Genomic DNA, 27797 nt, shown 5'->3' on the forward strand with positions numbered 1-27797 from the left:
CATATCTTGTCACTATTAGAAGACAAGATATTGTCTATACTGATGCTTACTTGCAACTTCTATCTTACTACAAGCCACACAAGACACAAATAAACACTGCCTAAAATAAGCCTGGAAGTGGAAAAGAAGACATTGTAGAGGTGCACTGGCACTACAACAGGAAGATCATGTGGTGCTCCCTCACATTATTCCAACTTCTAAGCAGCATAATTAATTCCTTGCTTTGAGAAGGATCCAATTCTCACCTGGTATATTTCAATCATAAAAAATCCCCATCATTCACACCCTGTAAGAATTACAGAATCCATATTTCAGTAACACCACCTGCTTTTTCCTCCCTTGCTCCTGTACTTTTAGAAAGGGAAGGGACAAGGAACCACAGAAGCATCTATCACTGTTTACCCTTCCACGCTCATCACAAACCTTAATGTAGTTCCATGCATTACAGCAGCTCTGTATGGAAATACTGCAACATATAAGCCTAATTTCCCTCTCCTGTGCCCAACAGAGATGCTGGAAGAGCACAACACTGCCTTGGATCCCACTCACTCTTCCTAGCTGGCGTGTCATTAACACCTCGTCTCTGCAGCAGCCCTACATACCACCACTTCTCTTGGTTCCTGTCCAAGTCTTTCATTGCACAAGCCTCTCTCACTGCAGCACAGTCAAAGTTTATACACTGATTTCCCTGCTCCTTTCCCAGGCTGGCGCCGGCAGAGGACAGGGAGGGTCACCCAGGGAGAGCACTGGTACTGCAGCGTGAACTTACATGACAGCATAAGATGAAGCTCAGCAAAAAGTACAAATTTGGTTGCCTTCTACAACAGGGTGATGGATAAGAAGAGAGAGACCGACATCATCTACGTGTACTTGTGCAAAACATTTCATACTATCCCATGCATATCCTTGTCACTAAAATGGAGAGACGTGGATTTGACAGATGGACTACTCAGTGGATAAGGAAATGGATGCAGTCAAAGAGTTGTGGTCAATGGTTTGATGGCTGTGCCTGATCACCAGTGATGAGTGACATCCCTCAGGGACCATATTATTTAACATTCTCATTTTAACATAGGAACCTGGACAGTGGGATTGAGTGCACCTTCAGCAAGTCTGGGGATGACAAGTTCAGTGGCATGACTGATACTCTAGAGGGAAGGGATTCCATCCAGAGAGACCTGGACAGGCTTGAGAGCTGGGCCTGTGCAGTCCTCATGTATTTCAAAAAGGCCAAGTGTAAGTCTTGTGTCTGGGTTGGGGTAATCCCAAACATGGACACGGGCTGGGTGATGAGTGGATTGAAACCAGCCTTGTAGAGAAGGACTTGGGGGTGTTGGTGGATGAAAAACTGGACATGACCCAACTGTATCCTGGGCTGCATCAAAAGGAGGAGGAGCAGCAGGATGAGTGCAGTGATTCTGCACCTCTGCTGCATTTTTGTGAGACCCTCACCTGGAGTATTGCATCCATTTGTCAGCTTCCCAACATAATAAAGATGGGGATCTGTTGGACAAAGTCTAAAGGAGGGCCACTAAGTTGATAATGAGAATGGAGCACCTCTCCCATGGACACAAGCTGAGAGAGTTGGGGTTGCTCAGCCTGGAGAAAAGAAGGTTCCAGAGAGATCTTGTAGTATCTTCCAGTATCTAAAGGGGGCCAACAGGAAGGACATAGATGGACTTTTTGTCAGGGAGTGTAGTGAAAGGACAGCTAATCATTTACAGGACAGGTAATAATTTTAAACTGAAATAGGGAAAATTTAGATTAAATATTAGGAAAAAATTCTAAGGAGTCTGCAAAAGGTGTCTGATGCTGAAAGCAAGTAGAGAAAAAAATCCTCAAACTTCTAGTTTATCCTTCAGACCAGGAGGAATTCACAGCCCTGAAAAGGGACAAGGGAGGACAGGACAATGGCTTTTCAGTGGCAGCCTGGGCCTATATCAATGTGGAGCAAAGATGAAACATTGGAGAGACCATGACAGTACATTTAGCCTGCCATGCAGGAACCCAACAACCCAAAATTTCTAAAAGCATAAGAAAATAGAAACTGAAAAGGAGAAAGTAGAACAAAACAGGAAGTGGCTTTCTGGAACAGAAAAATGATCTTTCTTGTGGATGCTAATGCAGCCTGCGTAATGTGGAAACACTCACAGCAGTCAGGCTGAAATTAACACAGAAATTTAGGATTTTTATGTCCTAGCTACCATGATAGATCCCATTTTCTTTTATTTATTTTTTTTAAACTTGCCTCAATGAATATTAGGTACTGAGCACACCTCTATTCAGCAGACTGCTTTGGCTGTTGGAGACAAACTGGGCAGTTGCCTACAGGAGAGGAAGAGGAAGGATAAGTGGTCCAGCCCATCTTCAAAGACCCCAACTTTTGGGTGGTTCTGTTGGAGAAGGACCACTCCTCCCTGAAGATATCTGGTAAATATAGCCTGCTCTCCCAAAATTATTCTGACACACACACCGATTGAAAACACATTTGCAAATCACTCTAAGAATGAGCCAAAATGTGCTTTTAAAGCAAATTAATTAGTCATCAGGCAAACAGCTCATCTCTCACAAAAACTACCTTGGAACAGTTAATGGTGCCCACGCCAAGTTCTGCTTTCTAGCTGCTGCCACCCTGGCATCCCCACGTGCCTCCTCACCAGCTTGAGGAGAAGCTTTGCCAAGCCCCATGTCAGGGACAGGACAGGGCTATCTATGGCAGCACGTGTGGTCCTGGGACAGAAAACCATATGTGCAGGAGATCCAGAGCACTGGGTGTCCTCCAGAAGGGCTGTCCCATCACACACGAGTAGGTGTGCACAGGCAGTTTCATCTTCCCTGCTGGGGATGCAGGAAGAAAGAGGCAGGGACAGGTCCTGTGGGCTGGATGATCCAGAGTCTGAACTATCAACATGGCACGGCGATGGCATCGTCCTAGCTTGGGAACACAACCTGCATGTGACAGAGGAGGACAGCTGGGACAGGAAGCCCAGAGAAAGTTTTGGAATAGGACTGCTAGTATCAAATCTGAATACGCCACAGAAAATTTAGTCTGAAATTGGGAAACATTATAAAGGAGTTTACTGTGGTATTTAAAATCACTAAAATTGCCAGGAGTAGAGTAATGACGTGAGAAGAATGGGAGGATTAAAATAAAGTGAACAGCAAGTAATTGAAACAATCAGAAGGAAATATTTACTTATAATCTATATAATCATCTTATAGAACTATAAGCCAAAGAATTAAATATGCCAGGTTGAGTTTTAGAAGCAGAGGCTAATTTAATGACTAATCCTACTATGCAAAGTCTATACCTAAGTTTAAATTGGTATTGCTTCAACTGTACAGTTATTTTTAAAACAAGCTAAGAACTTCTGACATTATTTAAAGTTAAGCGTGTGAAGATATCGATGATACTACTTTAACATATCGGCACAAACTGATTTTTTAGAGGTTTGGAAAGAAATTACCCCCACAACATACTACGCAACAAAGTATACTAATGGCTCCATTGGAAAAAACAAGCTGTATCTTACTGTAAAATGCTGACTTAGTTCCTTCATTGGGAGAGCATTGAACTGGGTCCACTACAGCAACTCCCTGTGCATTTACTACAACCTGGTTAATGTTTTGCTCAAGGGCTAATGGTACTGTACAGCATGGATTTAGTCATATCTTTTGGAGATACATTTTAATTTTCCTCCTTATTTTTAGAGCTGGGATTTTGCTTTGGCCACATCTCAGCTTGGGAGAACGACTTGCCTACAAGTTGCTTGTGCTTCGCCTCCTGCCCAAGCTGTTCCAACAACTGCTGGTATTTCTGCCATTGCCAGCACTGCAGTCACAGTAGCATCAGCAATGCTCTGTACATCTGCTAGCAATTTAATCACCAGCATGCTCAGAAAGAAACAGAGTAAAAGTGCTTCGAGCTCCAGTTCAAGTGCTTTCCTCAGCTGGGATTTAGTGCAGTGGTAGCAGCCAGCAATCTGTCTACACTAGAACTCATAGTGCAACACCTCAAAAGAGGCTATGGAAATTGTAGGGAAATAATAATTTCAAATATGGAACAGAAATGTTTTGCCTTTCTTCTAAGAGCATCTGATACTCATGAGCAGTTAGCGAGAAAAAAAGACAAAAATGGGAAGGAAGAATTTCTATTTTCGTCAGGATTATTCCTTTTGCTAAATCTTCTAAAGTGGGATTTATTTTGAAACTAACAGAAATGAGGAAAGGCAGAATCATGGCTTTTCTTCCGCAGTAAATTGTTCAAGCTTCCACTCCAGATTTTTCAAATATCTAGGTTTTTGACTGATTGTGTTTCCAAAATATAAGCATAATATTCTGTGCTTTGGAATTTGCAAGGCGCAATCAAACCTTACCTGCTTTCAGTTTACAACACACTCATCAATATTTGTCTGTTTGATCAGAGCTTAATTTGCAAACATGCCCATCATCAACTCCATGCTGCAGGGCAGTTCTAGAAACATTTTTGTTATGCACAAAGATAACAAAACAATTGTTCATAGTTTCAGGGCACTGTCACTATGTCCCTAAAGAATTTAGTATAACACTCGTGCATATCAAACTGGGTTACTCAATATACTTAAAATTAAGCAAATGCATCAGTATTGTTATTTCCTAAATATAAATAGCCTGAACAAAAAATCACCTCATTTTGAAATGCACATGGCGTAGCACAGACTACCTGGTAATGAGATCATTTCTATTCCCTGACAGGGGAATTTCTGCAACTATTCAACACCTGAATCCTAAATTGGGTAATGTGATCACAAAGGAAATTATATATTCAGACATCCAAAAAGAATTTAAGCATCCAAACCTAAAATACACTTTCACAAGTACTCATGCTGGAAACTTCCCACATTCCAACCATGAGAGCGTATGGAAGAGGATCACAAATAAAGCTGAATACAAATTCACTCTCAAAAACAATCATCTGCTTGTAGTTTTCTCTCCAAATCATTCAGCTCTAAGAATACAGTGGCTGAGGAAAAATTTCAAAAATCCACCAGAGGTATTTACTTAATTTCCCTCAGGCTTCTCTCCCACTCCATGCACAAATCAAAAAGTAATTATTTGTGTCCCAACCAGATTTTGTTCTCTTGTTATGAACCATGACAATGATGATGCCATAAGAGCGACAGAAACCACTTCAACTGTTACAACTGATAAAAACCTATGGGGGTTTTTTATCAAAAAGATTTGCTGGAGTTGCTAAAAGCAAGCAGCTACAATAATGAGAGAGTTTTCCCTCTAGCCCCGATCCAAACACAAATCCTGAAACAAAGCTGGGCTGTACCTGTCTGGCACAGCCTCCTCAACCTGCAACACAAGAAGGCAGTCATTTCTGCAGGAGTAAATGCCCATTTATTCCCAGTGCTTACTCGTGCCAGGCAGGGAGTGGGGGAAGGGAGCAAAAAATCACTGAACAATATGATTTACCAGTTTGCCACCTTTGAATATTTTGCATGTGATATCACCTGCTACTGTCTAAATGGTAGTTGTTTTAAGCAGAAGTAAGGCATGGGTGTTGTGTTCAGTAGAGGAAACGCTACCGTTGTTTGAAGGTGGCTGGATATAGGGAGTGTTGTCATGAATCCCAATCCGTTTCCACGTGGCAACAGATTTTTTCTTGTTGCTAAGGCACAGCAAGCAGAGTTGGTTGGGAAGCTAGCTGACTTTCAGTGGATATCATTCATATGAAATCATAGAATATGCCTGACTTTCTGCCAATAATATTTGTAACAAACAACCTTCCCCCACTGCTCCACTTGAAACCCACTGTCAGAATTCACGGGTAATGAAGAATAACCAACGTGACAGTTCTCTGCATCAATATTTATTTAAGATTAAATAGAAAATCCTTTTAAAAGGATCTTTTTTATAAAGGAAAGATCTTCTCCTGGTCATTTTAAACTTCATACACTTAGGTGTAACAAAAAAAGGTCAAAAAGCTGTAAAAAGAAAAATCTGCATTCAGCAGAGCTTGCAATTTAGGGTTCCCAGAGGAGTCTGAAGGGCTCTCTGGAGAAACTCAAATGAGTCACTAATGAAAGAAAACCAAGGAGGTATTGTCATCTGTTTTCTGTATAAAAAGAACTTACAAAATAAGTGATTTCATGAAGGGGAAACCCACAACCCATAGTTCGTTCTCACTTCCTCCAAAACAGAAAGAGATGTGAGAAGAAAATGGATGCTCTTTATAAAGACAAGCCATGCTCTTTATGATTAAAGACTTATTTCTGAGTCAGTAACAGCTAGGAAAGCTATGCATTTAGAAGTATTTCTTTATTTTCCAGTACCTAGCAAACTAAATATGACTGAATGAGTTTGTGCTTCAAACAAAACTAATTTTTACTTTATCTGGCATAAACCATCCACTTTCAAAGCCTCTGGAGCCTAGAAAGGAGTGTAATTTAGTGTCCAAGAGCAAAATTTATTTTCAGTGTCCTTTTCTATGCCTAAAAGAAGTTAATTAAAGAAAAGAATATCATAGAAGACAATATGGCAGGGCAGGCTGGTTTCTCTCCTCCCTTTTCCTCAGTGCTACCACAGCGAAAAGCCCAGGACAAATCCAGCCACAGGAAGGCACCAGCACAGGCTCCTCCATCTGTATCCTGTGCCTCAAACAAAGCTGCAGCATCCTGACACCCATCTGGATTGAGGGAAATGGAGGAGTGGTGAGCCAGCAGAAGAGGATACCTTGGTTAGGGACTTTATGTGACTAAAGAAAGGAGACAGCCACCCTCCTGCTAATGATGAGCTCCATGATCAGATTCAGTAGCCTGAAATGAGGCTGCTGACAAGCAGGTCATGTCCTCTCTACACCTCCTGCTTCAGCCTCCCATTCCTGCCGCTCTTCTCCTTTGTGCTTCCACACCTGTCCATGAAGCCACGTCCTGAACCAAGCCAAAGGGCCAGTGGCTTTGAATGGGCTCATTAAACCGAGATTCACTTCAACAGAGATGGTTTCCCTTGCGGGGGTCACCGGGGAGCCACACAAACACGATCCCCAGCAAGGCAGCAGCGGGGGCACGGGCCAGGCTGTGGGACAAGGAGGGAGGCAGGCAGGGACAGCTGTGCTCAGAGGAAGCATTTGTTTATGCTACATTAAAACTATCCAAGGAATGATGGCATAAAGCACATCTAATAAATCCTTTTTATGTTGACAGAGCAGAGACATTGCTCTGTCAACATAAAAAGGAAGTTAACTATGCTTGCAAAAAATGACAATACAAAATTCAAGGGTGTCAGCAATGGGGAACTTCACTTCCAACTCCATGTTCACATAAATGCATCAGCTGAAGAAAACACAATACCCATGTCATCTACAACTGTAGACTGCATGGGCATAGTTTGTAATACAGAAACAGAGTTTAAACAAGATTTCTCTTTCTTATAAAGAGAGAATGGACATTTTCAACTCATATGCTAATACAATGTTTGCAGTGAGATTTCATTAAATATTAAAAGAAAGAATTAGAATTTTGCTGCTTTTCATTGCGCTTTATATAACATTAAAATATGCAGAGTACACTTAATTGTCTATTCATGTTCCTTCCTTAACTGAACTTTATTGCAGCATTTGTGCTCTCATTTGCCAGTTAGGCCATACATTTCCTAATGCTACCTTACAAAATTCCCAGTGCATTTCACTCTTCCTGGCTGTCAGCAACATTTCACAGGAAAGCAGTATCCTCCCTTTCTTCCAGTAAAAAATAGGCACTTTACAGACTGTCACCATAAACATTTAACAATATTGCTGTACTTCATATTTTTTGAAACTTAGCACCTAATAAATACAGTAGATGGTCTTTGTCATCTACCCTTGTGTCCCTGGCCACCAGCATCTGGTCTGGTTTTGATCTGGAGGGCAACACATAAGAGTAGATGGGTTGGGGGGTTCAGAGACTGCTAAAAATTTTTGTAGCAGCTAATATTTCTAATGATGTAAGTTATAATTTGATAGCACGCTATTTGGAGCGTTCAAAATAATGTGCACTGGATATTTCACACTACAATTAAAACAATGTTCCCAGTGGCAGGTCACTGTTTATTTTCAGATAAATCTAAATGAAGACACCAACAAAACAGTTAAAAGAGAGATCAGAAGCATGAAAATGCAGATTGTCTGCATACTTAAAAGCTTTTCAAAGTACCTCTGCTGACATGTTTTTTGTGTTGCCAGCAAAATACCTTCTCATGACACATTTCCAAATGAAAAAAAAAAAGAAAGCAGCACAGTACATCTACTTAGCAAAGGCATTCTGAAAGCCAAGAAGCCTGACTTACAAGCATGCATTAGTAAAAAGAAATTTATGAGGAAACTGTGTGTCAAACACAAGAATAAATGCTCAGATTATAAAATCTTCTTCCTAGAGTTTTTGTAACTTTACCAGACAGCGTCCTGCACAATTTCTCTGGCTTTGAATTTTGTCCTGCACAGAGCACGTGTTGGATCAAACAATCTCCTGGAGTTCCCTTAGCACCCGAATAATTCTGTAATTGTCTCCAGCTCCATCACTCCCAGACAATTCAATTCTGCTAGTCAAACTGGCTGTACCAGGCAAGGGAGGAAAAGGTCTGTGGAGCTTCAGGGCAACCAGAAGTACATTTCTAGGTACATTCTGCATTTAAAAAGAGGCTCCTAAAATCACACATTTTCGTGTTAGCCCTCCACCAAAACTTTTCCCTGTGATATCACTCACTGTGCCAGGTCTCAATTGCTGAGGTACCCCAGCTGTCAACATTACTGCAGATAATAGTGGTGCCAGAACCTGACCTTCAGCAAGCCACATTTCTCAGAGATTAAATATAATAAAAATTTTAAAGCAGACAATCAATTAAGTGATTCATCTTGCCTGTCACTACCAACCACCCACCACGTAGGTGTAAGTTCAAACGTTCCCTCTCTGGTGTCAGGCAAAACCAGCATGGTTAGGTACCTGATTTTTGCCAGCATAGGGTCAGGAGCCTTCAGATGAACTGGCCCCATAACCCAGCTGCAAGAATGCTCACCTCTGCCACAAGAACTCTAGCAAACAGCAGAAGGGCAAAAATACCCAAGATTGCTGCAGCTATTTCAGTGAACACAGATGCAGGAACAAAACCTCAAATATTAGCAAATAGTCAGCAAATCAGCTGTGAATGATGACGACAAATGGCTAAAAATGTCAATATAGAGTGCATATATTATTGAATAAGAAAATCCATTAAAATCTTAATTCATTCAGAAGCAATTTGTAATTAAAGACACACTTTTATAGTTTTCAATAAGTAAAGGATCTTTAATGTTTCAAGTACAAAAAGACAAAATTAAAATTCTGTGCTCTGATTATGATGTATGAAAATACCTCCCAGTAAATTGCATTAGCTTACTGTTTGAAAAATGCCTGTATTTCTGACAACTTTTTAAAATTTTCTTTTAATAGGTTGCACACAGATTGTCCATGATTGGGTGTACAAGTGCACAAAGGTATGTTTTTAATGTCCCTATAATTTTATGTCCCTGCTCCCAGAGAGCCCTGCTTTTCCCACTTCCTGCACAAGAAGGGAGGTCATCCAGTAATTTCCCAACCCTTTTTCCTTCTAGGAGAGCAGTTACTCCTTTCTGGTACAAGACATTCAAACTATTTCCTCTTTTTTTCTTGAAACTGATTTTCTGATTTCACAAGTGGCCCACTGGAAAAAGCACCAGACTGTTCAGTGTACCGCAGTTTTATTCCTCAACACGGTGTGGTCACCACCTTCAGTGAGGCATTTCCCTTTCCCATGCAATGGGAACGACCATGAGCAGGCTCTGGAAGCATTTTGGTACCCACAGGTAAAAATCTGCTACCAGCTAAGGGCTAGAAGCTCACAAGCTCTCCTCCACATACCCAGGCCAGCCCCACTCCAAGTTCAAATACCTATAGGACATTTAAAACACAACAAAGCTAGAGTAAAACTGCCTACTTCTGCTTTTCTTGCTTCTGAGGTTTTCTGAGAGCAGGAGCAGCCTTGAGGGTGGGTGAACAAGCTCTGCTTAAAGAATTTTGCATTACAGCCTTAACAGTTTGAGGATCTGCAGCGCTGTGGTTTGTGTTGGCAGCGCTCCGTTACGTGACCTCTTGGGAACAATAACAATTTCACTGACAGTAGCTCTTGGCACAAACCAGTGCCAACCTACTATGAACCAGAGAGTGGGAGTTCTTAACCACTTCCAGAAGAACAGCTGTAATTTACTTTTTTGTAGGGGAAAACTATTAAAGCATAACTACTTTAGTTTCGTGAAGCAGCCAAGGCCTCGCTGTACAGAGAGCCGAAAAGCACTCAATACACAAAGAATAAAGCTTTCCCTTAGATCACACAAGCAATTTTTTGGCAAAATAGATCAGGAACTCCTCAACTGCTCTTGGCAAAGCCTCAGAAATACTTGGGACTCGGCTACTAGCACCTTAAAACAGTCTGCAGAGTGAGATCTTCTAACTCTGATCACCTTGCAAATCTTTATTCTGGCCATTGAAGCAGGAAAAAATGAAAACTCAAGTGCAAACCACTCCAAAGGGAGGTTTGTCACATCTGAGATAGGAAGGGACCTGAGAAACACAGCAGTTCAAAAATATCTGAATTTTTCAATGTAGCAGAAACCACTGCCTGCCTATCATTCAATCCCAACTGCTTGGCACATAAAGCAATGTGGAAAGCAGTGTGCAATAACCACTAGATATGGAACATGATTCGAACATGAAGAGTCTAGAATATACGAGCAACCACTAAAAGCTGCTAAGGTAAATGTAGCTTTCACCAGACTGAGAGGTTACAGAATAAGAAAATATATATGCAAGACAGATGAGTTTTGCATATTTCTTTTTGCCTCAGTAAAATTGCTCAAGTGTCAAGTAGCTAAGAGATGTAAAATTTTCTTAATATTATAAAATCAAAACCAAATAATTCAAATTACATATGTCATAAAAATTAATCTCATAAGAAAGTAAAAGATGTGCTCAGCACCCCAACAAGGTCACAGATACAGTTCAGACATCTTTAGACAGGAACCTCCTTTGTGAAAATAGGTTCAAGAAAGGAACACAGCCTTTCAAGTGAGGCAAGACTTTCACCCTAATGAGGCATATTTCCTTAATTATATTTTTTATCCTTAAATTTAATTACCTGCCTTTCTTCTGATATATATCTTTATTTTCATTCTTTATTCATACAAACAATTGTTTGTGCACACATTTGATATTATTAGCACATGGATATGTCAAATCAGGTTTATGCTGCATTATTTAAAATTTTCTTGCTGCAGGTTTAGTCACTCTAAATATAATTAAGTCTACAAGTCCTTCTTCCTACTGCTGTAGGAAGTTTGATCCCTATGGGGAAGGGTTTTCTTTATCTCTTGAGATTTTCCAGCTGGTACCAGGGAATTTTCTCTTTTTGACCTCCAGTTTTGAAGGGTAGGGCCTTGGTCCAACAAAAGACATCTGAAAATATCACAAATGAAATATGTCCTATTAGGGCTCTCTGCATTTGTTACTTATTTCCAGGACAGCATGGGCCTTCAGAAGTGATCCCTGCACCTCTCCTCAGGCTTAGACTACATTCAGATGTACAGCCAAAGTCAGTTTAAACAGAAAGCCACAAAATTTGAGAAGATACCATGGCAAGATTAACATCCTCTGAAATGACAACCCCACTCAAATTCACAGAAAAAGAATGTCTCGAACTGTGTTGCACTAAATCTTTTGTAGAGAAAGTACCTGTGAAAAAACTATTCTAGGCAGCCTAACTAAACAAACAAACAAAAAAATCTTGCTTCAATCTGTCCCACATCAGTCTGTTGTTCCCCATGATGTCAATAATTTCCCTCCAGCAAAACTAGACCTGGCATTTAAAGCAGAAAGTTCCTATCCTTTCTTCCATTTTTAAAAACGCATTATAAAGCCTTTAAATGACTTTTAAGGCACATTTTCCCCTACAAAAGAAAGATGCTACTCCATAAATAGAAAAAAATCCTCACAATTTAATAGTCAAAGGATTAGAAGATTTTTCTGCATCTGATTAAATTATCTGAATTCATTAACCTTTAATTACATTTGCAACTATTATCTAGTTTTCCATCCCAACAGAAGTCCCACCATATGATATCTATATCCTAGTCAATCTTATTCTCATACTCAAAAGCATATGCAAAAGAAGAAAACTGCTTGAGTCTAATTAGCATGAAAAACATGTGTGCTGTGGAAAAAAGTCCACAGTATTACAGCAGAGCAGGGATCTGAGGTGAATTGCATGTTATGAAACTGAACACACATGTCTGTGTAAGATGTGTCTCTTGCCAAAGAGGCTGAACTCTCTAAGGTTTCAAAAGACCCCTGTATATCAGGTGCTGAAAGGAAAATTACTCCTCCAGAGAGCTGTTGTTTTAAACCAGTAGTTTTTTGGCTTGAAAGTTGTGGATGACTTTTTCAAGGCTGCTTCAAAATATACAGGAGGCAGCCTGCACCTGCAGAATCTGAGATAACCACCCAGGAGAGCACCTCATCCCTCACTGGAGACAGCAGCAGTAGCACTGTAACTATTTTTAAAGAAATGCTCATTAGAACACGTAAGAGTGAAGCAGAGGGACACAATGTGAACAGGAGCTTGCTTATCAGTTGTGTGACCAGGGCATACAAAAGAAAAGCAGAATAGCCTCTGCATTACTCACAGCCAAAGTGCAGCTGTGTGTATCCTGAACAGAGCAACCTCCAAGAGCCAGCAGAACTGTCTGCTGGTGCCATAGTACAATCAGAGGAAAGGACTCACACATCACTGCCTTTCTACAGGGTCACATTTCCACCACCTGAGGACAGCCAGGCCTGGCAGCCAGCGATAGGAACAGCACACTTGGAGGAGCTTCTGGTTACCAGACTAAGGGGCAGCTCGTGCATTTTGTGTGCTGCTTGAAGCTGCACCCTTCTTGTCCTCGGACCAGTGTCCAGGGCTCTTCAGGGTCCTCCTTTATCTACCCATGGAAAGCAACAACACAGAACTGAGCAACCTTCTTCTGCCTCACCATGTTAAATCTCTATCCTAAGATCCTTGAGGGCATGCATTGTCCCATGAGAATAAAAGCAAGTAAAGACTGACCACATTTTTTCAGACCTTGGGGCAAAGAGACTTCACTCTCTTATTCTTCAATATTCTGCATCACAGCCAATGCTTGCAACAATGATCACTTCAAAATGCTGCTACCCTCCTTTCACTTACCCACTGTATCCTAGTTACCAGCCTACTCAGTTCTCAAAGTCACTAATAAACATCATTTTAAGTCAGCAAATGTTTCGTGACCTACGCAAAGCAGGAGGTGGGAGAGATGGGGAACTGCTGTCTTGAAAAGTTGGTTTAAGCAATATGCACATGGAAAATTATAATTTAGATTGAAATCAGGAAAGAAAAATTATCCAAAGTGTATGGCATTGCTCCCTCCAGAGTGACTGATCTGTCAGAGAGCAACAGAGATGTTCTATCTGTGTTCCCAGAAACACTAACAAAAAGCAAGATGTCAGTGACATCATGACAGACTGCTAGGACATTCAGTTTACTCTCATGAATTCAGCAAAGCTGCCTGGGCAAAGTAGGCAATTTCTGTTCAAACTCTTCACCATGACAATCTCCAAAGCCCATCCAGCTCCATCACATATTCTGCAGCAAGGACAAACAACCCAGGGGTTAAACTCTGGCTCTAGAGCAGACTGATGGCAAATCACCGCTTAGTGCAAGAGACCTTCATTTTGAGATACTCTGTCTTCAAAAAACACTTGATGCTCACTCCCATCACCTTGCTCACTGCTCCATCCTTTCCCACACTGTTTTTTAGAGGTGACTTCAAACCATCCTTTTCTCAATGGAACAACCATCACAAACCACCAGGGCTTCATCCATTTTATCCAAACCAGCCTAAGCCTGTGGGTTAACTACCTATTTGGTAGCTTGTCCAGCACCAGAAATAACTGCACCAAAATTAAAAGGAGCTTACAAAACTGTTTGGTACATAGATATACACACACAGGGACTTCTTCAAAATGCAAAGCTTTCAAAAAAAATCAACATAAAATTTTCAGCTCTATTTTCTGAATATAATCTATTCAGAAAATAATCTATTTTCTGCTTTTTCTTTATGCAATGCCATAATGTCCTTTTTGGAAACTGGACACACCAGCAGAAGTTAACTGAAGAGGGCCTCTAGGACATTATTCCTGGTCAGTAAACCCTTGCCTTGGAATTCACCTCCCCGCTCCCTCCATCAGGATATGATCAAAAGATCAGATGGGTTCATGAACAACAAAGTAATGGGAATGGAAACACTCTGGGGTTTGAAAGATTACTTGGGAGGTTTGTTTGCATGTTTTTAGCATGCCTCATGCTTGTTGATGTTTTTAACCTCTTCACTTGTGCCAAGAGATAACAATGACTAACTTAGGAGGGAAAAAGTCATGGTATAAAGAAACAAGCATACACATACTGAAGCTGGAGTTGGCTCAGGCTGAAAAGAAGATGAGTCACAGACCCTCAGCATTTAGCTTTGTTTCTAAAAGTCAGATAACACCAAGAACTGCTAAAGCAAGGCATAAAGACGCAGTCTGTTTTCTTGCTTAACTCAAATTAAAAAAATGTGAAATCAGGTTTCCAGTTTCAGAACTTTCACAAAATTTACCATTAGCTTTTCAGTGACCAGGGACAGTTTTTAACAAGAAGTTGTTGTCTCTGGATAGTTTCTTGGAATTATTTTTATTTACATAAGGGGCAAATGTGATGTTTCCTTATCAACTCCCACCATCCTGCCATAAATTTTCCTGCAACATGTATTGCTATTAATAAACAACTGAAGTAGGTACTTTTCTACAGCCAAAATAAATGTATTCTCAAAGATCCTAAGTTCATACTGTTTTTAATCAGACCACAACTCATTTAATAGCAGTGTTGCTCTGTTAGCTACACTTTTCTGCTTAAATGCTAAAGACTACTTACTACAAGGACATTTTGTAGCTTTGTTTTTAATGAAGTGCTTTACAAGAATAGAGAACAAATGTCTGTAATGTGACATCCTTCAAAATTCTTTGTTGGTTTACCTGTTAGGTTTGTTCCTAGTAGCAATTCTGCCATAAAGTTGCCTAAGCAGAAAAATAAAAAGAAATTATTTTTAAAAGAACAAAAAACTACGCCTTTCCTTACTGGTCTTTCTTCTTTGATGTATTGGAGCAGTAGCTACTTCTTAACAACTTGTTTTCCTCTCCATCACTAGAGTTTTTAAAGAAAATAGTGATAGGAATAGAGTCAAGAAATACCCTTGCAGAGAGCTCTGCTCAGAGATTACTTGACAATGTTGATGGTTGCCAGTCTGTGGAAAGCCTCCCAAACACTTGTCCACCCACCAAACAGGAGCTTCACTGGTCATGAATATTCTTGCATTCCTTAGAAGAACAGCAAAGCCTTTGACAGAGCATGCTGCAACTAACTCAAGACTGGCATGCTGTCAGCTGCTTTTCTCTGCTTTTCTCCTATGTTCAGAGAAACACAGAAACACTCCATAGCTGTACCTCCAGCTTCAACAAGGACTGTATGGACTCACCCTAACACAGAAAGCTCCTCAAAGGGAGCTAAAGCAACCTTCCATGTGTAGACAAAACAGTGTGGTTGATCAAAAACACAGAAATAATCAAGGACAAGAACAGGATTAAATGGACTGTTTTCATTGTGAAAAAGAAAACATAAAGATGCCCTAGTATTGTATTGTATCCTAGGCTGGATGCTGTTTCATGAAACATATTTATGATGTCAGCATCAAGATAAGCAAATTTTGTTCACACAAATTTGGTTAGTCACAATCAGAAGCTTATAAACAACTTCAAACAGAGCTAGTCAAGGTAGGCAAGTAAACAGTGCTAAATTATGTTTATCCACATCAAAAGCAAGGAAAAGTATGCTGACAATTTATGCTGCTTTATATTATTTATATCAGCTAAAAGAAAGCAATCTGAATGGCTGGAAAGACATTTTGTGTGAAGAACTAATCAGTGGCCCCAGGAGCTCTGCAGAGATAGCAGATTGTCAGGATGAAAATCCTACATGATGGGGAGAGGGAGGAAATTGCATGATTTATATAAAACAGTGGTGCAGCCTCATCTAGGATATTACATTCAGCACAAGCCATCACTAGTTCAAAGGGACACTGCAGAAGCAGACAGAGTTCAAAACAAGGTAACAAAAAGGATTACAGCATGGAAGGAGTCATCTAGAGAGATTGGAATTGCTTGCTTGAAAAACAGCTGTAAAAAAGAATAAAAAAGTTACATGTACAGAAGTTGGAAGTTCCCTGTCTCATAGGAACAGAGGAAGAGTCCCTGAAATTAAAGGTAGAATATTCAAAACTGATCAAAACTAAATGCTTTCAGCAACAATAGAATAGAACAAAACTAAGTTTTCCTTCTCTTGTAAAGTTATTGTCTCCAGACCCCACAGAGAAGCTTTGTGAATTTATGTTCCAAGCTGAGTCTGAAAACAAAACACTATCCAGATTCATTAAAAGGCTGGCTTTGCAGATGCACAACATGAAAAGCTGTAAATAAAATGGTTAATGTTAACAAGCCCCCAGCACCAGACTATAAACCATCTGACTATTTGAAACTAGGGGGAAAACAAACAAACAACAAAAAACCAAAAAGAAAACACAAAACAAAACAAAACAAAACCAAAAAAAGTGTGGGAGACAGGCAATACAACATTTGTCCACATACTCTCTTGAAATCACAAGAAACATTATATTTATGGCTAAAACTGTTACTTGTTAGATTAACCTTATAACTTATGGGTACAGGACTAGATGAACCATCATCTTGACCCACTACAGTGTGTTTTTATCTACTCTAGGTTCCTCTGAAAAAATTGCTTTAGGTTTTCTCAAATAAAACCTTCAACAGTATAGTGTAAATATTTTTTGCCACACTGAATTGCAAATGATCAGTTTATAAATGGAACTCTTTAAGCAGGCCTTCAGGTAAACTCTCAGTTCATGCATCCACTGTATTAACTGAGGACAGATATCTGAAAGGAAAAAATAACAAAGAGACATCACTCCTGCTATTCAGCTTGGAGACTCACCAATATTAATGCATGTCCTGGCAACCTAAGGGACCTATTGATTTGCATTCGTTCAAGTGCAGTGAAAGCCATAATTAGATAAATAGCTTTGGTAAAACTAATCTGAAACTCATTTGTTTTATTTAATAGGATAAAACAAGAAATTAAATATCTGCTCAATGTTCCTTAGTATTATTCAGTACAATAGTAAAAATATAAATAAAGACATATTAATTTGACTGCCATTATTATTTTTTGCATTTTATGTATTTTGTTGCAGCAATTGCCATCAAAAGCCATAAACACAGACACTATTTATGAATTACTGTGCTCCAACAGGCTGAGTGTTTTTATCAATCTCTTTTATACCTGTGGAAGAAAGAGAACAGGTCTTTTAATCATTTGCAGACACTCTTTGAGCTGATAGAGTATAACTTTAAGATGATCTGCATGGTATAAGTTTTTCAAGTATAAAAATTACAATTTTTATATAATTATGCCATTCTTGGCCAATGGGAATTTAACTCCGTTTTTTTGAAAGTGTTTATAACAGTTAAATCTAACAGGACTATTAATTTTTGTTTCTTAAATAACTTTTTCCCAACAAAATGCAAGGAAGGCTACTTTAGAATATTCCCACACAAAAATCAGTGCTAGCACTGACAGATGTTACAATTTATCCTGCTTAAGTCAAAACACACTTAAGCTTGGGATAGGTTGTGTCCTCCTCTTTCTTCTTTGGCAGCTAACTACTCAATTCTGCCTCTGTTATTTTTAGGGCTTGGGTCTCCCACAGCCCTCCTTAGCAAACACCACACAACACAGTTTGTCCTGCAACACAGACCCAGCATCAGACTTACAGCCCACACCCCCAGATTTATTTTTACTGTCAGGAGGCTTCAGGCATTGCAGAAACGACAGACCACAACAAAGCACTGGATTGTACATGGGCTGGGATCAAGAGCAAGTCTAAGTGATACTTTTGTCACATTCCTTCAGCCACCCAATAAACAACAGCTTTGCAACTTTCAGAGCTGTGTGTGTGCGGGCATTGGTTCCCCCCCCCACCTTCTTTCCATATTTTAAAAATCAATTGATGTATCACCAAACTGGATTCACCTATGGGATGAAGTGGAGCATCTGCTCAGCAGTGTGCTGTAGCAGTCTATTGCAGAAAATGATTACCACATCCATCTGAAATTACAAAGTGTTTTAGGTCCACTGGGTCCAGCTCTCTTCGTGAGAACTTGGCCAGAAAACTACAATTAAATGCCTATCATCTTTAAAAACGTATAAACAAGCCCCGAACACCTGCTCTCTCTCTCTCTCTCCCCCAAGCCACATCATAAATCCTTGATGTTCACAAGTGGCCTGGACCTCAATTTTCTGTTGGGGTTTTTCTGTGGGATTTGAGGTTTGGGGTACTTGTTTGTTTGTTTGTTTGTTTCAGTTTTTAACCCAAAATACTCCTTTCTCCTCCTCAATATTGACCTACAAACCGCACACCATGTACTTCATGATGGAGGGCATGGTTTGACACACATTTCTTCCACCAGCAGTATCAATTCAAGCAGACACTGCTCCTTGCTTGGTGCCACTCATTCCACAGTCAGAGTGATGATACTGACACAAGCATGACCTGCAGAGAGGCTCAGAAGGGGCAGCTGCTGGAGAAGCTGCCACGATAAAACACACACACACACACACACACACACAGATAAAGCACACCCCATAATTAAACTAAAGACTCTCAACTATTCCTTTCTTTATTGCTCTAACTCGTGTATCCTATGTCTGTCTCAGTTACATAAAGGCTTGAGTATGAGGTTTAGGAAGCAGGGAAAGAAAGGCAGTCTCCTCAACAACAAGGGAAAAAAAAGTTGCATTCCTCACAATCAGTATTTCAAAAAAGGAAATAATCTGGCATTTTAAGATTTAATGGGTTAATTCAGTTCTAAAACTGAAGGCAGAAGATCCTTACTGATGCTATGAATACACATCTACTACTATTTATAGAGACTGAAGGACTTTTTTCTCCTCCAATCAGCAGAATATTTTCTTTTAGCACTAAAAGTAAAAAAAATATTGACTTTTAATCAGTTAGACCACTGAGTCTCTCTGTAAGAAAATATCTTTCAAAAAATGAATTAATCAGAAAAAAATTGTATACCACAGGATTTAAATTATTAAATTAATAATTGACCCTAGCTTAATACAATGTCTAGAAAAGGATCATTTTACAAGGTCAGACTAACCCAAACCAAACAATAAGTTAACTGAGTTAAAAGAAATTGTGACAATTATGAATAGCTACTGCATTTTATGCCTAGAATTTGCAAATACTCACATCCTGCTTCCATGGCTTTTAACTTTAGAGCCCAAATGACTTCTTTTTTATCCTTAAACTCTTGCCAAAAACACAGGTGTGACAAAAAAATGTTTAAATAAAAAGGTGTCATGGATAAAGTTTATACCCCAGAAACTCAACATATTCTGCTTTTATTTTTCCTCTTCTTTTCCCCTTTTGAAAAGCTATCACTGTCTTTTCAGCATTTTCATCAGTATAAAAATGCACAGCTTATTTTGCAATTTCCTCACGGCGCAAATGGAATTCAAGCCACTGGGGACATACAAGTAACAACAGCTGAATACAAATCTTAACAGAGTTTGTCATAATTGTACAGTATGGTGCTGTTCATTCATCCTGGCAGCTGGGAAATCTACTGTGAATTAACCAATAGTACAGGTTTGTAACCAAGCAAATCAAAGTATAAAATTCCACTAAGTTAATTTTGTTTGTTTTCCTGTAAGTATGCAATCACTTTAAATCAAGAATTTCAACAGGATGTAACACTAGCAGAAATTTTGCAAAGACACTAATTTTACTTCCAGTGGAGTTGATCTAATTTCCTTCATAGACTTCCTTGATAGGTTTCCAAGCCATACACAGCAGTACCACGTCTGAGGATTTGCAAACTACATCCCTTAGGAAGGGGAGCAAAACCAAAAGTGAAACCACTGAGATCCAACCAGAAAAAACCTTCAAGGATGATCAAACTTGCTTCTGCAGTCCTTAACTGAAGGCTTTATTTTCAACACAAGACAATAGGCACTTAAAATCTGAGCACAAGCAAAATGAGCTCAAGGTATTTTCACCTGGAGCCCAATTTGCAGCCTGGGAAAGGGGTTACAGTCAAGTCTGGTTTATGGTAGGCAGGTCAAAAAGAGGCTTATCAGGATGTGCTCTGGACCAAAGCAGAGAAAGGAAAGAGAGCCTCTCCCATAGTTTAAAGCATTTTTGGTGTGTCGAGGAATCTGTGTCAATTTTATGCAGCTCCCATGAACACAAACCACATGATGGCACCTATTCCCCATGCGTTGGTAGCAACACCAGCTAGTGCTGCATCTGGACTTTCCCAGGGATGTTTAAAAGCAGCTGACTGTCTGTTAGTCTAGGAATTGCCAGCCTCACTCCGAGCACCAGTGTAAGACCACAGGCAGTGGGCATCATCCTGTCAATCAGGCTAATCCCCAACCTCAGGGAGAAAAATAGCTTTGCATTCTGCAAAACTTACTAGGTTATTTCCTAGGGCAGAAGTATGGGTTTACTTTCCATTTCATTCAACTGTAGTTAATCAAATCCAGGCATAATTTCTCAGATGTCATAACACATGGGTTAATTAAGAAGTATTCTCAATTTAATAATTTACTGAAGACTGACTATGAAACAAATTATTATGCAAATAAACATATGAGGCACTGAAATTTCCCACTAGCTACCATGGTCACTGTTGCTAAAGCTATTTTATCCATTGCTCAATAATTCGTGTGTCACCAATCACAGAGCTGACAAGTTTAAGGATACTGTATGTGATATGTGAAGGATAATTATCTTAATCGAATACATCTAACAGGAATACATAATAATCCTGGTTACAATAGGAAAAAAATCAAGACTACTTACCACAACTATTTTTAGTCACTTAATAGCTGCAAAAGTAATGGGGGTATTAAGTTACTGAGTAGAACCTCTGCGGCAGACTTGAAAGTAAAATGTCACCAATATCAATCAATCAACTTCAATAATACTTCTGACAATAAAACTTCCAACCCACAAAGTCAATCCAGCACTTTTGTGTGCTGATTTCAGCCAGTACAGCATCTACACAAAACATTGCTGCATCTTTTTAATGCAGAAGAAATGTCAAAATTAAAGTCTCTATAGTATATAAAAACATAGATACCAGGGAAATAATTATGATTTTTTTTCTTCTCATTAGCAAGACTGGTAAAAAGAGCATTAAGTTGCTAATGAAATGTGTTGATGGCACAAAGTTGGAGGTATTGTCAAAACCCATGTAAACAGAATGGTACTGGAAGATTAGGAGCCTTCATGAAGTGCAATGCTAGGAAAAGAGTGTAATTCAGCAGCATGAAGTACAAGGTCACTCAGGCACCACGAAGATGAGAAGCTGCCAACAAGGATATGGATTGCCATAAATGACTACAAGTCATTTGCAGGAGGATTATCTGAGTACAGAGCAGATCTATATGCTCAGCTCAATCAAAACACGAATATCAACCACCACCATGATGTAGCCATGGAGGGAAGGACAGTAAATTCTGAGTGTTTCCAGCTGCCAGTTTCTAATGTCCTGGCAAAACCTCATCAACAACACTATAGTCTCCCCAGCTGCCAAAAGAATTTATTAGAGAATAGCTACTTGAATGACATAAGCAACTGAAAGCCCCTAACAGGAGATGAAGAAAAGTTTAGCAGAATGTAGGTTGAGAGGATCTGATGCTTCATTTAATTAAAACAGATTGCATATAGTTTGATTTTTCTCCTCTGCCAAAGAGGAGTTGTCTCCAACAGCATGACAACTGCTAGTGCCAGAATACATGATAGATATCCCTAATGCACTCCAACCCTCCAGCTATTTTCAGCTTGGGAACCTTCTGTGTCTGATGAGGTTTATGTACCCTCAGTACATTTCTCTTCCATGAACTTCTCCAGATTCACCCTGAACTCATGTAGACTTTTAGCAGCTGTAGCACAGCTTCTGTAGTTTATGTTCAACCTGTAACCCTACAGCCAGCTACATCCTGACAAACATACAGCAAAGTAGCTGCTCAAAAGAAAGCTAAGGTGAAGACAGTCTGAGAACATCTGCCTGGCCAAAGTCCTCTAGGAACCTCACAAAAGTAACTACAAGGTCTCAAAAGAGAAAATAGTCTCTTCAATATCTCTTCAACTTTGATCAAGCCAAAAGGGACATCCCATGATGAAGGCTTCTACAGACCAGCAGGATCTTTCACAAAATCAGGGTAATGGGGTTTGACACCATGACATACAAAAGGTTTTCCAGATCCACTATTGTGACAAAGAGCAACATTGCTGCTCATGTATAACAGTATTTATCTGTGTGTAAATGTGAACCTAGAAAGCAGAAGAGGTCATTAAAAGGTGTGTGCCTCTGGGTGTGCAAGATGATTCCTCCTCCTTCTGAGCACATCCAGGTCCATAAAAAATAAAAATGAGTGTGGTGAAAATAAGTTTTACCATGATGGAGTGGCCTGCAAGAGCTCCCTGATGGTGCTTCCAGAGGCATGAGAACTGTATTTCATCACTAGTCACAAGAGAAAAGGAGAGAGAAGAAGATATCTTTAGCAGGCAGCAGGAGGAGCAGCAATGACAGTTCATAAGCAAAGTACTCATGCCTCCTACACGTAACACATAACTCTAGGAGGCAAACTGGGAAACAGAAGGATCTTTCCAGAGAATTTGAGAAAGGACATGGTGGAGGGAAACAGTTCCACAGGGCACAATGAGCCACTGCAACAGATCCCTCCTCTGCCTCTGCACAAGCTCTGGCACACACTCAGCTACCACAGCAAAGGTTGCATTTTCTGCTATTTTATCCAGCAGAGGATGACGAGTAAAACCTTCACCTCACAGCTCACTGTGCAAATGCAATGTAATCATCCATGCCATCTTGGATTACTGTGCTACACCTGTCCCAAGACTGAATTTAAGAAAAAAAACACCATCGAGGACAAAGTCAATGCAGAGTTCAAAGTTCAAAAGCTTTAAAAGAAACATTGGGCTCCCCTAGACAAGGAACTGGATGTTTGTTTTATCTAAATGACTGAAGCAGTGGAGTGTATTCATGTTTACTGTTCACAGCACAGAATCATCCAAGCAGGATGGTTACTGCAGCTTTTTCTACAAGGTGCTTTTCCATCTCCAGGTTCTTTATATGTATTCGTACTGGATGTATCCCAAAACAGAAAGCAAAAAATACCTATTTGCTCTCCAGTTTTGGAGGTCACTGAACTGAGAGGGAAATCTAATTTTGTTACACTGTATTTTCAATTATCTCCATCTCTGGTCACAACTTTCAGATAGTTTAGTGTGAAGGGCTAAGGACTGAGATGTCCAAACAGATTGAAAAAATTTATTTCACCCCATACTGATTTTCAAAATGTAACCAATTCTTTCTATGTATATTACCCTCTACTACACAATGTTTTCCTTTCCCCTGAAGCCCAGGAAGTATTTGAACAGCATGAAGTGAAGTACATACTTAAAACAATTATAATACCCTTAACACTTCCATTATATTTTATTATCCATAGTCCCCAGGCATGCACACATGTAGATTATCTGTGCTTTATAGATGTGGAGGCGAACTGCACTGCAGGCAATCCCTGAGCAAGTCAGCATCAGAAGCAGAACCCCTGTTCAGGGGTCACAATATTTTTCTAGGAAATTAAACAAGCCAGAATTTCAGCTGGTCAGCATTTACTTGAAAACAGCTCACCTAAGTGAGCAACACTCCTGATGGAACCAGCTGGACAAATAAGGCTCTCAGCTTGGTGTTTGAACAAGCAAAAAGGCACAAAGAAAAGTCACTGGAGAGGAAGAACAGACTAAGTTTTTTTCATAAGCAAAAAAAACCTTCTGAAAATTAACTTTGGATTAACTTGAAATATTTTGTTGAGGTGGGGGGAAAAGGAATCTTTATTTAATATGTTATTGTTACTGCTTTGTCCAACCTTATTTTAAGACTTAAAATTTTAGGGTCATGTTTAAAAGGGAAAGTATAAAAATGCTGCATTTTATTGTTCTACCATGTTTTTCTCTCCCAAATACACTCCTTCTCCAGGTTTAAATTATTAATCAGATTAAATAGAAGTACATGAAGTGTCATGCCTTTACAAGTCCATTTCTGGGGGGAAAAGACACATGCACAGAGAAGACAGGAATCAACACAGGATACTACCAACAAAAACAAACTGCTCCCTGGGTGATCACACATACAGGGAGACACTCCATGCACTTCAGGTGTCCCGTTTGTCTCCAAAGGGAGCAAGTGAATTAACAACCCTACTGGAATTTGTATGACCTGCTCCTTGGAACACCCCACTAGGCACTTATGCTGCTGAGTGATTCCATCTGCAGGATAGTCCCTGCAAATCCAGAGATGCCAGAGCACAGCATTCCCACTCTCCACATGGGACCAAGACACTGCTGCAGCTACACAGCATCTCCACACAGCATCTCCCACTGATCCAAGGTCACAGAATCACAGAATGGGTTAGGTTGGAAGGGACCTTAGAGACAATCTAATTCCAACCCCCCTGCCATGGGCAGGGACACCTTCTGCTAGACCAGGTTGCTCAAAGCCCTATCCAACCTGCCCTTGAACATTTCCAGGGATGGGGCGTCCACAGCTTTTTCTGGGCAATCTGTTGCAGTGTCTCACCACCCTCACAGTAAAGAATTTCTTCCTAGCAGAGGATCACTGGGTGGACTCCAGACTGCCTTACAGATTCACCATCCTCCCTCTAGTCTTCCTACCAAGACAAACGGTACAGGAAAATTTTACAAGATGAGCCACAGGGCACTGGGAGGTGAAGACATAGGTGACACCACCACTAAATCTGTCACACTGTGTTTGCTGGTCCATGACACAGAACATCAGCAAAGGCAGGCAGAGTCTCGCTGGAACTCTGTGAAACAAGAGAGGACCAAGGGTTCATCAAGCACAAGTGAGGAGCTGTATGACCCAGGAGCTACCCAGGCTTCTCACCAGGATGTTAACTCACCCACAGCAAATATTTACAGAGTAACTGTTGTACCGCTCACTTGTCAAATGCTTTCAGTAGTGGTGAGGAATAACCACCAGAGTAAACCTGAGGCTGCTCTGCATGGTGTCTCCCTGAGGTGCCATGAATTTGTTTTGTTAAAACAGTGTTTCAGACCTGCCTGCAAACTAAAGCTGCCACCAGCAGCAGTTCTGCACTGCTTCTCTCCTCCTTACTGCACACTTACTCCATTTCTTTGGCAGTATGCTTCTAATGAGGAACAAACCACACAATTCAGAAAAGGACTTTCTTCATTGGAAGAAGGGTATCTGTCACAAATATCCTCCTAGGGCAAAGCAAGACTTGGCTGTTTAACTTAGCTCTGTGTTCATATGGACAACTTGCATTGTAATCAGGTGGATTACTAATTCACCAGAACAATAAAATAATTAGGCATCTCCATACAGGCCAGTCTTTATTTTGTGAGTTGAATGTACTGGAGGAAAAAAATTACTGTAAAACTGGAATCTGAATCCACATTACTTAAAAATAGTTATTCTACTGTGAATTTATATCCTACCTTAATCCTAATTATCTTCCTTGCCTATATATCCTCTTATAACAAAGAATTCACTCCGGAAGTTTGGTTTGAAATTCACACCCTGGTATATTTCACAACTTCCCCATGCAGAGAAATAATTTTTTTTACATGGGCAAAGTACTGCAAAGTTGATGAGGTACAAACACACACCATGCTGACTTCCCCCCAGCTCTCTGCACAGGTGTTTACCAGTGCACTGAAACAAAACAGCAGCTCGCCTGATTCCCAACACGGACAGACCCAACCCCATGTGGATTAACCCACACCTTCATTTCGACTGCTCAGGAGATGGGTTACAATCCAGCGCTGGCCTGCAAGTGAGGTCTGACCAGACTGAGTGATACTGATCTGATGGCAATGCCACCCCCGATAAGGCTCCAGTCACAACTGGGAGAGCTCGGAGCCACGGGCAGTGGCAGTTCCCAGACACGGCAGTGTCACGCTGGACTTCGCCAGAGCACTGACTGCCCTGCGGAGACACACCCCCAGCCTTTTTAAAAATGGGTGAAAATGAGAGAAATTTGGACGGGGATCTCGGTCATGCCCACCTGACCCCACGGCCTCACTGTCAGGAGGAGACATGCGAGGTTGAGGGCCAGGCGTGTGCATCCCAACTTCACTCTATCCCAGCTCCACACGCTGCAGGGCACGCTGGAGTTCGCCGCTGGAACACGCGTGTGCACCGCTGTCGGAGAACAGGCGCGCTGTGCCTGCTGTCCGCGGAGAGCGTCAGCCCGCACGAGGGGAAAGGGACAGAGGGGGACAGCCACTCGAGGAACCCGGAGATGGGACAGGGACGCTTTCTCACCCCGGTATCTCGTGTTACACCAGAGCTGGCAGCAGTGGCCGGAGCCCGGGGCTCCCACCTCTCCCGGTGGGTGCCGAGGTGCTCCCGGGCATCCTCCCTCCCTCATTCCTCCCGTGCCGCCGCCCGGCCCCGCGCCGAGATCCCGCGGCCTCCCGCGCACCGCGGCCCGGCCGGGGGCGCTGCGGGCGGGCCCCGCCTGCCCCGGGCACCGCAGCCCGGCGGGCAGGGCACGGCGGGGCAGGGCACGGCAGGGCAGGGCGGGGGCGCTGCCCCGGGCCGCCGGCGGCTTCCTCGCTCTCTCCTCCCTCCCTCCCTCACTCACCCGGCCGGCGGCGGCCGCGCTTTTCCTCCGCAGCGTCAGCCCGCTCCGCAGCAGTGCCGGCAGCTCCCGCAGCTTCTGCCGCAGCTGCACCGGCGGCGGCGGCTCCTGGGCTCCGCCGCCGGGGCTCCAGCTTCGGGCCAGCTCCGCGCCCTCACACGGCGACGGCATCTTCACGGAGCCCACGGCCATGCCGCATCCCTGCCGGGCTGCGGCGCGCAGACAGCCCCGCTCTCTCTCTCGCCCGGCCGCAGCCCCAGCCCCAGCCCCAGCCCAGCCGCGCTCCCACCCACAGGCAGCACTCGGCGGGCGGGCGGGCAGGCGGGCGCTCCCCCGCACGCAGCGCGCAGCACTCGCGCACCTTCCCCCGCACGGCGCGGCCCCAGCGGCGCAGGAAGCCCCGCCGGCCCTGCACCGCTCCCGCCCCGCGGCTCCGGCGGTGATAAAGTGCAGGTAATGAGCAGGGTGGAGGAGGCGCGGGCGGGAAAGGCAGAAAGTCCTGTTAACTCCTTTGCGCTCGGGGATCCGCCGCCCGGGCTGTCCCCACCGGCCCTGGCGCCCCGCACCGACCCGCACCCGCGGCGAGAACACGTGGGAGAGCGGCCAGCACGCTCAGAGACGGCGGCTCCGAACAGAGGAGAGAGGGGTTCGGGCTCCTCCAGGGGCTGGCTGGCCTCGGCTTCCTCCTGGAGGCTGTCAGGACGGGGCTGGAAGAAACACCAAGCAGCCTGGTGTGACCCTCAAGCACCGAGCCTGTCTGGGCTGGAGGCCTCTGCGCGTTCCCACTTGCCCGAGTTACCCTCTGGTCCAGTGATTATTTATGGCTGCAAGGGTTGAAGACCTTCTCTGTTCCC

General features: G+C 41.9%; 1 protein-coding gene across 1 annotated transcript in view; it reads right to left on the reverse strand.

The window, feature by feature from the left end:
• The window catches only part of RAPGEF5 (Rap guanine nucleotide exchange factor 5), a 156747-nt gene extending 129542 nt beyond the window's left edge, over window positions 1-27205 (reverse strand). Inside the window, exon 1 of the mRNA XM_058024290.1 lies at window positions 26947-27205. Coding sequence (XP_057880273.1) covers window positions 26947-27135 — 189 coding nt within the window. The 5' untranslated portion in view covers window positions 27136-27205. The remainder of the gene's footprint in view (window positions 1-26946) is intronic.
• Window positions 27206-27797: the final 592 nt, after the last annotated feature.

The sequence above is a fragment of the Melospiza georgiana genome, chromosome 1 (assembly GCF_028018845.1).
Source record: "Melospiza georgiana isolate bMelGeo1 chromosome 1, bMelGeo1.pri, whole genome shotgun sequence".
NCBI lineage: Eukaryota > Metazoa > Chordata > Aves > Passeriformes > Passerellidae > Melospiza > Melospiza georgiana.